Below are 13354 nucleotides of genomic sequence, written 5' to 3' on the forward strand. Positions count from 1 at the left end.
TCACATCGTAAAGATCCTATAGACACTGAACACACGACAGAGGAATATTTTTTAAAGAACTAGTGTGAGGCCCATCCTAATACTAACATTAAGTAACAGGGATTTGATTTTAACCCATTTTCCTTTGTGAAAACCACAATTTCTTGTCCTGCCCAAAATGTCTGATATGACAGCCTGCTAATTCTTTACCAAAATCTAACAAAGGTGATGATTAACATGTCTTTATCTGCAATTTTCACTGCCCCTTCATGTTGACTCATGTTTGATTGATTAAGTCTATCTAAGATGTCTATAGTTTAGATAGTCAAGTCAAGTCAAGTCAAGTTTATTTGTATAGGCGCTTTTCACAACAGACATTGTCTCAAAGCAGCTTTACACAAATTAACAGTTAAGGTGAATGGTGTGAATTTGTCCCTGATGAGCAAGCCGTGGCGACTGTGGCAAGGAAAAACTCCCTTAGATGTTATGAGGAAGAAACCTTGAGAGGAACCAGACTCAAAAGGGGAACCCATCCTCATTTGGGTGACAAAAAGAGTTTGATCATAAATCTTTCAACAATACAGAACACTGGAGAGTGAGAACGAACATGAGTACTGGAGTATAAGATTATAAGTGATGTTCTTTCTGCAGTATACAGTTTATATGGTTAGTAGCTCCTAGTTTTATAAGCTCAGCATTTGTGATCATCACAGATCCAGCATCACCTTCTCCATGCCAGAGCCTTTAAACACTCATGAGGTCCAATGTCAAAACTCCACACATGTAGCGGGACCCAAATGGCACTGGTACGTCTCTAGATGGTTCGGGATGTTTGCGAGTTCGGCATCTACTTCTTTAAAGGTCCGTAATCATCACGAGGTGGGAGGTGACTGGAGCTGGCCAAACCTCAGGGTGTCTTGGGATGGGGAGAGAAAGAGAAGCAGTGGAGAGGAATTAGCGTAGCTGCTGTTCATGATATTAACAGCACCAGTTGATAATGTGCATGTTAGCAGATGTTCTGGAGCACAAGGTTATGATGTGATGTGTGTTATGTGTAGGCTTTGCTAAAAAGATAGGTTTTTAATCTACACTTAAACTGGGTGAGTGTGTCTGAGCCCCGAACACTGTCAGGAAGACTATTCCAGAGTTTAGGAGCTAAATGTGAAAATGCTCTACCACCTTTAGTGGACTTTGCTATTCTAGGAATTACTAGAAGCCCAGAGTTTTGAGATAGTTTGTGTCATGCTTGTGGGGCTTGATCTAGTTTAACAAATCTAGAATTATTTATTTCAATGAGCAGAGCACTAAAACTAGTTCGTACTAGTACATTTAGGTTAGGTGTGACATTGGAAAACAACTTTGAATAAAAGCCATTTTCCAAGTCAATCAATGCAAATACCATGTAAATGTAGGTTGTGAGTTCAGTTTGTAGGGTAAGAGAATGTTTTTGTAATAGAATGTTTTTTTTTTTACATTAACAAAGAAATCACCGAAACAGAAATGGGGTTACTGTGTGTTGATAATATGCACTAATGTCCACTTTAATTGGGACACATGTACACTCTGTTAATGTTCACAAAAAGTATAAGAAAAGGGGAAAAGTACCAACTCTTTTACCATGGCATGGTTGTTTGTGCCAGATAGTATGGTTTCAGTATTTCAAAAACTGCTGACCTCCTGGAATTTTTTGTGTCTAGAGTTTACAATAAAATAAAAAAATAAAATAAAAACTGAGTGAGAGACAATTCTGTGCATGTAAAATCAGCACTTTCACATAGCAGATATGATTAATTATACAATTGTATACACTTAAATTGTTTTTTTTTATTGATTTCCAATAAAAAAAAAATAAATAAAATAAAAATATATATATATATATATATATATATATATATATATATATATATATATATATATACCGATTTTTTATGTTCCCTAAGACTATTGGACCCAATTATCAAATATTTAAAATAACATTTGTCTTTTATTGTTGTTTGCTTTGTTTGTTTTATGTTCTTTTTTTTTTATTGTAAACTATTCTACAATGAAAATGCAAGAATTTATGCTAATCCAATCCCATTTGTGTTTTATTGCTTAAAAATCACATTCAATACATTAGCATTACATTTTCACGTTAAATAGCCAAGAAAACCAAACCTGTTCCAGCATGACAATGCCCATTGCACAAAGAAAGCTCCATGAAGATATGGCTTACATAAGATGAAGTGGAAGATCTTCAAGAGCTCTGATCTCAACCCTACTGAACACATTTGGGATGAATTGAAATGCTGACTGCACCCCAGTCCCCCAGTTCCCCTCGCCTAAACCTACATCAGTACCACAGTTTTATATATATATATATATATATATATATATATATATATATATATATATATATATATATGCGTGTGTATAAAAATGGGGAAAACAGGTTTCCGTAAAACAATTCCTCATAACATTTTAAATCTATGATGTACAGAACAGAAAATGTACTGCACCCAAACACTTTGGAGCAAGAAATGTAAAAAAATAAATAACCAAGCCAGACAGGATTTGCAGTTTAACACAATGTAACATCGATGCACTAAAACAAAATAAAAAACATTTATTACCAGAAATAATAAATGAGAACAGATTAAATCTTCACAGAATCTACCAGACATTGTTAAATATAAATCACTGCTGCTGGGATGCTCCTCTGTAGTTCAGGGATCATGGAAAGTGAAACTTAAATCTGTCACAGGGGTAGCTGGATTTGTTCATACACATTAAAAACATACCAGTGCCATTTGGATCCCGCTACATGTGTGGAGTTTTGACATTGGACCTCCTGGAGTGTTTAAAGGCTCTGGCATGGAGAAGCTGATGCTGGATCTGTGGTGATCACAAATGCTGAGCTTATAAAACTCGGAGCTACTAACCATATAGACTGTATAAGACTGCAGAAAGAACATTACTTATAATCTTATACTCCAGTGCTCATGTTAGTTCTCACTCTCCAGTGTTCTGTATTGTTGAAAGATTTATGATCAAACTCTTGATGTCACCCAGATGAGGATGGGTTCCCCTTTTGAGTCTGGTTCCTCTCAAGGTTTCTTCCTCATAACATCTAAGGGAGTTTTTCCTTGCCACAGTCGCCACGGCTTGCTCATCAGGGACAAATGCACACCATTCACCATCACTGTTGATTTGTGTAAAGCTGCTTTGAGACAATGTCTGTTGTGAAAAGCGCTATACAAATAAACTTGACTTGACTTGACTTGACATTTATTAAAAGCTTCTATTTTTCAAATTTGCATGTATAGCACTATCATAATAGACTGTATAAAACGTATTGGTAGAAAACCGGTGGTTCTGTAGTAGCTATTGCACAAAATATTGGGATGTTAACAGTACCTAGTAAAACTTACAGACATGTTTTGCAGTATGTCTTCGAATATCACAATTTAAATAACAGGTTTTATATATCTGATTCAACTTGCAAAGTACCCTGAACCAATTCAAGTGCATACACCAATATACTTCAAGAAGCCTTAAGAGAAAGATTTGCATTATTTTGCATTATTTCTCTGGATTTTGTTTGGTAAGGGCACACTAAATTGCCATTCTTCTGAAATGTTTCAGTCTTAAATCTTTCTGGTCCAGATTAACAGTTAATCCTGATGCTGTTAAAAAGACAGATAACATAATAAGAGTCAGAGGAGAAAAGAACATGCAGTTATTACATTAGACTATTAAATGATCATTCTTGAGACTGGAAATAGTACATGGTCCAAAACAGTGATTGTTGCTTCCCTCTACTTAACGAAGTACAAATACTTCTTTACTGTACTTAAGTAGATTTTTCTGGTATCAGTACTTTACTTCACTATTTATTTGTTGGGACAACTTTTTACTTTTACTTATTACAGTTTTACACAAAGGTCTATACTTTCTACTTTATACATTTTCAAAACAGACTCGTTGCTTTAGTTTTAATCTATGAATTTGGTGAAATGTCAATATTTTTTTATTTTCAATGCATGCTGATTTCAGCCCATCATCTGTTTCCTGCCATTGCGTAGCTTTTTCAATCTACCACTGTGTATCAATTCCTGGCTCTCGGATGCCACAGACGTAGACTAGTTTACAAAGTGAACAATGAGCAGGAAGAAGGCAACAAAAAGTAAAGCTAACGTGGATCAGACTAAGGAAGTCAGTGATGTAAACATGACTGAGAATAGAGACGTTCCTGATCATCATCATCTTTTCTTTGCTTGTGTTCTATATGGTAGATGTTCAGCCTGAACACATTCAATAGATAACACAATTTTTAATTCATGTTGTATTAATAAATATATTAGGGCTGTCAAAATTCAAATGCAAATTCCTTTTTAACTGCACGAAATTTTTATTTATGCTATCAATGCGCATTTCTGTTTGACAATTTTATTAAAAATATAAATACCTAAATAAATAACTAAATAATACCTAAATAAAAGAGTCAAGATCAAAACCTTTAGCGCAACATACATTTATTCATGATGTCCTTTTTTTACTCAGTTATAAAATAAATAAATAAACTTAATCTTAAAAATATTTTTAATCAGCAAACATTTGTTTTATTGATGCCGCAAGTCTCAAAGCAGCACCATGTGGAAACATAGCAAAGGTTCTGTTTGGTGTCTTGGTGATTTACGTAATTTAAACCACCATGATTATTTTAAAACATTTACAAGAATATTTTGTCTTCATGATCAATGTTGAGTTTGGTTCCACCAATAATGAACATACATTTGCATAAAGCATCCTTATTTCTCCATGTCCATGTTGCTTAGAGTATTAAAAATATAAAGTATTAATATATGGTACATTTAGAACAGATAGAAATGTGCAATTAAGTTGTGATTGAATATTTTAATTAATTGACCACCCTATCATTATATATATATATATATATATATATATATATATATATATATATATATATATATATATGATGTGACATCCAGTTACCAGCGTCACACTAAAACAGCTAGTAGTAATGGCTACTTTTTACTCAAGTACATGTCAGAGCCCAAACTTCTTTACTTTAACTTGAGTAAAAAAGCATAGTCATAGTCAACTTTTACCCGAGTATTTTAAAACATGAGTATCTGTACTTCTACTTAAGTAAAGGATGTGTGTACTTGTGCCACCTCTGGATGTAACTGGTGACCATGAACAAGCCATTTTCATTAATCTACTATTAAGGGGTTATACTGTAAGTAAACCAAACCATACCCTAACCTTAATGAAACTCTATTGTTTATTGTGTAATATAATGTTTGTAAATAGGTTTGAAAAAAAGAAAAAAATCTTTTTTTTCTTCAACGCACCTGAATGTAAATGTTATGTAAATGTAAAAAAAAAAAAGTAAGGTATATAAGTGGGACACCTGTAAAAAGATTTACATCACTGAGAGACATTACTGCTAAAATGAAAGCATCTGTTTTTTTTCTGCTGTACCTTTGTGGGATAGCTGGAGCACTGAGAAAAGGATTTATGTATGTTACTGGATCAGCGTCCTGGTATGAAGCTCAAACATACTGCACACAAAATTATGGAGGCCTGGCTACCATCACTACTGCCTACGATAACCAGCTTTTAATGGGTATAACAAACTTATCTGCAGCCTGGATTGGACTAATCAGGAGCCCAGAAAATGAAAAAACTTTTCTCTGGTATAATAGACAACCATTAATTTATTTTAAGTGGAATGATACACAGCCAAATAATTACAACAATGGCCAAAACTGTGTGCTTTTGCTCCCAAATGGCTGGAACGATTTAGAGTGTAAGCAACCTCGAGCTTTCATTTGTAATTACGGCTTGGATATCTTGATTCAGGAGAAAAAGACATGGGAGGAGGCACGTGAGTTTTGTAGAACACATTACACTGGCTTGGCCTCTATGTCACAAGTACACATGCCTAAAAATGAGGCCATACTGATTGCAACTGACAGCGTGTGGACCGGTTTGCATTTCCTTAATGGAAACTGGACTTGGATGAGTGGGGATCTGCTGGGGATACCAGAATCACTGGCATGTACACCTCAACTCTACAGCTGTGGAGCTTACAAAGTCAATACTAATGTCTGGGAGAGCAGAAATTGCTACGAGAAGCTTTATTTCTACTGCTACTGAGGTAAAGTAATAGATATTCATATCAGTAAATCCAGGTTCTAAATTTTAGCCTAAATATTAATGCCACTATTTGTTGGTGTAACGTATTTCATATAATCATATGTATAATTTTCTGAACAGGTGGCTTTCCATGAGGGAATGAAGATACTGTTCATTCAGCGCTCGATGTGCTCCTGCTTGATTTGCTTCATTTCTTGTATAATTTGTAAACCTCATTTTTTCACTGATAGAAATACAGTTTTTGGCTTTATAAAATTGTTTAGTAATAATTAACTGGGACTAGTTTACTGCTTTATTTTTCAGCTGTAAGACAATATCTTATGTATTGACTTCGCATTTTGGCTTTGTTCGTTAGGCATTAAAAATAAGTTAAACATTAATTATAAAACAGTTATTTGTCTTGAAATTTTTGTTTGTGTTGATTAACGGTTGTTTAAATAAATCAATTAATCAATCAATCAAGTGTGCTGCTCTGGGATTAATTTGGTGTCCTATTCAAAATTGTTCCTGCAAGGACCCTCCGTGACCAGGACAAAAAAGTTATTAAAGATCAATAAAAAAAAAAATAAAGAAAGTACAAAACCTATAAAATGATTTCAAGAAAATATATACTCAGTATATTTATCCAAAAATATGTGGAAATGTTATTCAAGCTACTTTCTACAACAGTCAGTCCATCTCACCCTGTGGTTCTCAGCATAAGCTCTGGATCCACCTTAACCCTGAGTAAACAAATGGATGAATAGAAAATGCTTGAAAATTTTTGAGAAAGGTTATAACCATTGTTATTAAAACTAACTATACATTAAAAAACATATAAAACAAATTTGCTCTGTGTATGTGGTTATTTGTTTGTAATCTATTTTAGATGACATTGGCTTTATTTTTTTCGAAGTTATTAAAAGTATGAAGTTAAAACGGCAAACCTGGCAACCTCAGCTTCATCGATGTGGTTTTCTCCGTCTGCTTCCACGTGCCTCCCATTCCGGAGTTGGCTTTACGCACGCACCACATTTGTTACACGCATGCGCACATCGCACTACCTTTTCTCTCCTTTACTCTGTATATATCCGTGTAGTCAAGCTGTCGGTAGGAGAACATCATGTTTTCTGCCCTCATTCGTGTTTCTGCGGCCGGAATCAGAAATTTAGCACGAACAGGTCCTCAATGTACAGGTAAGTGAATTTTGTTAATAGTAATAGCCATATTTTATTTATATCTTTGTACGAACATTGCTGCTCTCCAGTGTTGCTTAGATTCCACAGAAGCTTCATTTCCGACTTGAAATAAAATGGTCCCGAAATGGTTTTATGAATTGTATTTGTGCATATAACATAACAAAATAAAACTGACAAGGTGCTTTGACTTTGGTGTGTGTAGTTATAATGTAGATGTCACTCAACATTCAGTGGTTAGCATGCTAGCTAACAGAGTTCATGCCCTTGTGATGACCGAACCCAGTACATAAACGAGTCAGGTCCAGTTAATTGATATTTGCACATAATTATATAAATATATATACACACACTATATAATATAACTACTTTAGCCATGTTCACTTCCTCATTAGTATTAGATTCATTTAATGGGTTCTAACTGGTCCAATTTCCTTCTAAATGGTTATACCTTAGTGCACCATTGATTCCACATGAACATCTAAAGATCCATTAAGTTATCTAGAATCTCAAGAACCATGGATTTGGACTGTAATTAATATAAACAGCGTGTTACAATAGCTTAGGACTGAATGGACAGTTTTGAATTGAAGTGCCAATAGTACACCTTAACAATGATACAACATTGTTTTATAATGAATGGACATTCAGCATCCCCCAGGTGGGTTCTCTGTTGAGCCTGGTTCCTCTCACGATTTGGTCTTCATACCATCTTGGGGAGTTTTTCCATATCACAGACACCACTGGCTTGCTCACTAGGGATACCTTTTACATTTGCGGCAGTTAGCAGTCACCTGGTACACTAGATTACAAACGGACTAAAACTGGATTTTTAGGAAACAAACTTGGAAAGTGCTAATTTAAGTGTTTCAGGAAGAGGTTGGTCTTCAACCGTCGCTAAAAGATAGCCAGGGACTCCCCTGTTCGGACATCTAGGGGAAGTTCATTCCACCACCTCGGTGCCGGAACAGATTAGAGCCTTGAAGTATACTTGCTTCTCATTCTTTTAGAGACTAAAAATTACAAATTCAATTTGTATGACTTAATGATGTTATTTCTGGGAAGCTGCTTTGGTCCAATTTCTATTGTTAAAAGAGCTATACATATAAAATTGGATTGAAATAGATCTGATCATAATTGAGTATCATTGTAGTTTATAGGTTTGTATCAGTGTGTATGATAATCATAATGATGGTGATGAAAATGAAAGTCCCATTCATTAAAAAAAAACTATTTAAATATCTGAAAAATATAAAAACCCGTCCACTTTTTTGTATCTTCTATACGGGTCTTGTCTATCGAGCTGGGTTTGAATACATTCGCATGTCCAGCTCGATAGACATCTATGTCTAGTACTGTTGTAGGGTGAGGAGGCCTGGGGTGCAGTCAGCGCTTCCATTTATTCCAAAGGTGTTCAGTATGGTTGAGGTCAAAGCTATATAGCAGGCCAAACTCCAACCATCTTCCACTCCACCGCATGAAAACCATATCTCCATGGTGCTGGCAGGGGCATTTTCATGATGGAACAGGTTTGGGTCTCCTAGTTAAGTGAAGGGGAAAACTGAATGTCGCATCCAGACATCCTACACAATTGGGTTGCTTTAACTTTGGAAAGAAGCACATATGGGTGGAAATGTCAGGTGTCCCAATACTTTTGTCCATTTAGTGTTTAATGTGATATTTTATTGGCATTGAACGTGATTCAAACTTTAGTCTCCCAGTTCCTGCTGCTGAAAATCATCCCCACAACATGATGCTGCCACCACCATGCTTCACTGTGGGGATGGTATTAGCCAGGTAATAAGTGGTGCCTGATTTCCACAAGACATGACAATTGGCATTCAGGCCAAAGAGTTCAATCTTTGTTTTATGGTCACCTCCCTGACTAAAGCCCTTCTCCCCCCGATTGCTCAGATTGGCCAGGCAGTTCCGCTCTAGAAAGAGTCCTGGTGGGTCCAAACTTCTTCCATTTATTGATGATCGAGGCCACTGTGCTCATTGGGTCCTTCAATGCTGCAGAAATGCTTTTGTCCCCTGTCTGAGGTCTACAGACAATTCTGACACGCACTGTTAACTGTGGGATCTCATATAGACAGGTGTGTCCCAAATCATGTCCAGTCAACTGAATTTACCACATGTGGACTCTAATCAAGTTGTAGAAACGTTTCAACAATGATTAGTGGAAACAGGATGCACCTGAGCTCAATTTTGAGTGTGATGGCTGTGAATTCTTATGTAAATGTGATTTTATTTATTTATTTTTTATTATTAATAAATTTGCAAAGACTTTTCACGTTGTCATAATGGGGAATTATTTGTAGAATTTTGAAAGAAATAAGGAATTCATTTTGGAATAAAGCTGTAACAAAACAAAATGTGCATAAAGTGAAGCGCTGTTAATACTTTCCGGATGCACTGTATCCTAAGAGGTGAATGAATGTGTTTTTTTTCTTTCTCAGCTCCACTGGTTTCCCGTTGCTACTCTCATGCCAAAGCAGAGACTGATGAGGAGTTTGATGCTCGCTGGGTCACTTACTTTAGCAAGCCCAGCCTTGATGACTGGGAACTTAGAAAAGGTAAAATGTAGGGTGCATGCCAAACGCTTTGCACACATCTATATTCATGCCATTTTGTTTAAACTATAGAGAGAAGAAAAATCACAGAAAATCAACAGTTTATAAAATATTCAATCCAACCCATTTGGTACTAACAAGTCATGCCAAGTAACAGAGATTACACTTTCCCTGTATTCTTAGGTTTAATATCGACATTAATTAAAGCTTATTGCTTGTAAATGCATGATTTTTAAAATTATTGCTATTAGAGGAGTAAAAAAAAAAAACAATTATTTTGTAAAGGCATATATGTGCTTAATAACAATTCAGGAAGACTATCCACTGTTCTTTACTCATACCCTCACTTTATAAATGTATTCACAGTAATAAATAAAACGGTGCATTTTTTTTTTTAAGCATTTGCTGATTTATTTTTTTTCTTCTTTCTTTAAAACTATTCATCATCAGGTGTGAACACTCTGATCGGCTATGACCTTGTCCCCGAACCTAAGATCCTCGACTCTGCACTGAGAGCCTGCAGAAGGCTGAATGACTTAGCCAGCGCAGTTCGCATTTTAGAGGCAGTAAAGGTGGGTTTGTGCATCTTGTATGCATGATACAAGCCATAAATAACTAAGGTAGCTATTTGGTTCTTTATAATAAAGTATAGTTATATATTAGATATATTAAAAGAAAATGTAGTACCTTGGTATAACTTTGAGGGCAAATTGAGATTAAGATCTGAGTATTATAGTGTACACACTTTGGATGTTTTATTCTCCTTCTGTTACTAAAATCTTGATATTAATCATCTTCTCAGGATAAGTCTGGACCACATAAAGAGATCTATCCATATCTGATTCAAGAACTTCGCCCCACTCTTATGGAGCTGGGCATCTCGACCCCAGAGGAACTGGGCATCGATAAAGTTTAAACAGGTGCCTTCAAGGAGGATTGAAGTGTGTTGTATTTTCTTGTTTTTAATATAATTAAAGGAATCTACTTGCATTTAACTACATTTTAAAAATTGGCAGCTCAGTGGTTAAGGCTCTGCTTACTGAAGTTCTGGCACTCAAGCCACAGCGCTGCCACTGTTTGGCCCTTGATCAAGGCCCTTAACCCTCTCTACACTAGGGGGTGCTGTATCATGGGTGACCCTGTGCTCTGAACCCAGTTTTCTTACAAGCTGGGATATGTAAAGAATTTTACAGTGCTGTAATGCATATGTGACAAGTAAAATTATTTAATATATATGTTAAGCAACTAACTCTATACTGTTTAATGTTAGGAATGCCTGGGGACTAGAAAAAGTGTTCTATGTTCACTGTTTAGCTGTTTGTTTAGTTTTTTGCAATTGTTAACATCTTAATTTTATCCTCTATAGGTCTTGAGACACGTCCAGGAAGGTTGTTCACTGCACTTCAAGCCCGCCTTGTTTTTATTGGCCAGTGTTCATAAAGTTCTGTAGTGTCATGCCTAAACGTTTTGACTTAATAAACAGAGCAATATCTAATTTTGTTTGTTTGTGTTTAAGTCGTTTTCTCTATGTTCTTGTATTTACACAAAATGGCATGCAAATTGCATAATATACTGTGTACCAGTTACATATGCTATGGTGAGAATTTGACATGCTCTTTAGTGGTAGTTGTACTGGTAGTGATAATTAAAGCTGCAAGCAGCATTATTTTGAGGGCCATGCTGCCAGACTTAAATTTAAACGTGATGTGTAGTTTTATTACGTTTATGTGTATCGATCAATCACTATTCAACCTGGATGGAAATTCATATATTACAGCAACACAGAGAATAAAAAGTATAGTAAAAACAATCTACATTTTAGATGAAGAAGAATAAGAAAAATATATTTACAGTATATAAAGAAGGACAGATAAGCTGTGTAAAGAGAGTGAGGGTGTGATTGGTAGTGCTGTATAGTGTTTTGTGTAAACATTGTCCACCTTGCTTGTATACCAAAGTGACTTCAGTGCAAAAATTATCAAACTAAACATTGTAATACAATAGGCTGCATGGCGGCATTGCTGTTGCAGCTGCCCTTACTGCTGTGGCCTGTGATCTTCGCTGCTGCTCTTGCATGGTCCTGAAGATGCCTAATATGAGACTTGTTTGATTATGGATAAACCCTTGGAATACAAATATTCTTTTGCTGATATTGCTTTGATTGTTCTGAAGATGTACACCAAATCTATTGTGATCAATCCAGAATATATGTCTGGGACTATCTACAACAATGAAGGATATACATGGGAGACCATCTCATCTAGAGGTTGAATAATAGCTAGGTTGGATTGTACTTGCTAATAACCTTGTAATCAACCGATATTTATGTATAATAATAAAAAACAGGAATTCAACTAGTCCTGTTAAAGAACTGCAAGCTATTTTAAGTATAACATGGTCCATTTCTATTTCTATTTTAATATTTAACATTATACTGTTGTAAATTATACTGGAGAAGGCAGCGCTGATGTGCATGGTTTAGAAAGTTGGCTTCTCTTGGCATCATACAGCAATATTTATGGTCATTTAGGATATCTAGGGGCCCAATTACAACAATCTTTAGGGTACCCAGTTAAGCACAAACAGCACGTGGCTTCAGTGATTTGCATCTAGAGGCCACTTTTGTACTGTATAATGAAAGTGGACCTCAGCAGACGCAACCCGGGAAAAACTCTAGGTATTGATTTTTGCCGATAGTTCAGCAATCAACTACTGGTGCCAATTAATCAGCAAAACTGATGAATCGTTCGAACTCTAATCTTATCAATCTCTGACCTGCCTCATTCCAGAGCTGATGTCAACCATACCACAGGTTGTCCATGAGGTACTATCAATAACACTCTTAGGATATAAATTGGGGACCATCTACAACAGTCTTTAGGGTATCTCTGCGGGGAAACATCCATATCACTCTTTTAACTTCCATATAGGACCCTCCAAACTGAGCTAAGGTTACAGTGGGGGACGCTCAACAACAATCTTTAGGGTATCTATAGCAGAATCATCAGCATTTAGGATATCTAGGGGCCCAAGTACAATATTCTTAAGGGTATCCAACTGAGACCATCTACAGCCTTTTTTGGAAGTCTATGGAGGACCATGTGCAACCTTTTTTTGAGTGTCTATGTGGGAGCACATGAATTTGAGAAGTTTACATTTTCATTTTTAATTTGGAATCTAATTTTAGATTTGTCCTTCCTAGAAAGTTATAAAAAAATATGAGCATACTGGAATGGTTTATAACAAGAAGCAGATGGTTAATATCCATACTGCATATATGCACGTTTTTTGACGTGACTTAGAGACTTTTTGTATCTTTAAGGTATGAGACTTTAATTGCATTACCTATGGTGTGTTATGGCATGGTTACTTGCATCTATATATATATATATATATATTTCTTTTACATCAACACTGATTTTTGGAGATTTTTGATATGCGATTTGTGAGCACTTAATGGTT

General features: G+C 35.7%; 1 protein-coding gene and 1 long non-coding RNA gene across 3 annotated transcripts; one reads left to right on the forward strand and one right to left on the reverse strand.

The window, feature by feature from the left end:
• Positions 1 to 1101: 1101 nt before the first annotated feature.
• On the reverse strand, positions 1102 to 7111 carry LOC124395327. Its single transcript, XR_006927607.1, has 3 exons — positions 7071 to 7111; positions 6828 to 6866; positions 1102 to 1672 (listed from the first exon to the last, which is right to left on the reverse strand). It is a non-coding gene; the product is annotated as an uncharacterized LOC124395327 (long non-coding RNA).
• A 44-nt stretch (positions 7112 to 7155) lies between these two features.
• Positions 7156 to 11387, forward strand: LOC124395325 (cytochrome c oxidase subunit 5A, mitochondrial). 2 transcript variants are annotated; one of them, XM_046863746.1, is made up of 5 exons: positions 7156 to 7319; positions 9779 to 9895; positions 10343 to 10464; positions 10695 to 10833; positions 11259 to 11387. In XM_046863746.1, the coding sequence occupies exons 1-4, from the start codon at positions 7247 to 7249 to the stop codon at positions 10806 to 10808; spliced, it is 426 nt and encodes a 141-aa protein (XP_046719702.1). In that variant the 5' UTR covers positions 7156 to 7246; the 3' UTR covers positions 10809 to 10833; positions 11259 to 11387. The 2 variants fall into 2 exon arrangements, with proteins under 2 accessions (XP_046719702.1, XP_046719701.1); XM_046863745.1 differs by having other exon boundaries at positions 7158 to 7319; positions 10695 to 10812.
• Positions 11388 to 13354: the final 1967 nt, after the last annotated feature.

This window comes from Silurus meridionalis, chromosome 13 (assembly GCF_014805685.1).
Source record: "Silurus meridionalis isolate SWU-2019-XX chromosome 13, ASM1480568v1, whole genome shotgun sequence".
In the NCBI taxonomy this organism is placed as follows: Eukaryota; Metazoa; Chordata; class Actinopteri; order Siluriformes; family Siluridae; genus Silurus; species Silurus meridionalis.

Coding starts and splice junctions, on each gene's coding strand:
- LOC124395325 (XM_046863746.1), top strand. CDS start 7,247: ATGTTTTCTGCCCTCATTCGTGTTTCTGCGGCCGGAATCAGAAATTTA. Junction 7,320..9,778: donor AACAGGTCCTCAATGTACAG/GTAAGTGAATTT, acceptor TTTCTTTCTCAG/CTCCACTGGTTTCCCGTTGC. Junction 9,896..10,342: donor TGACTGGGAACTTAGAAAAG/GTAAAATGTAGG, acceptor ATTCATCATCAG/GTGTGAACACTCTGATCGGC.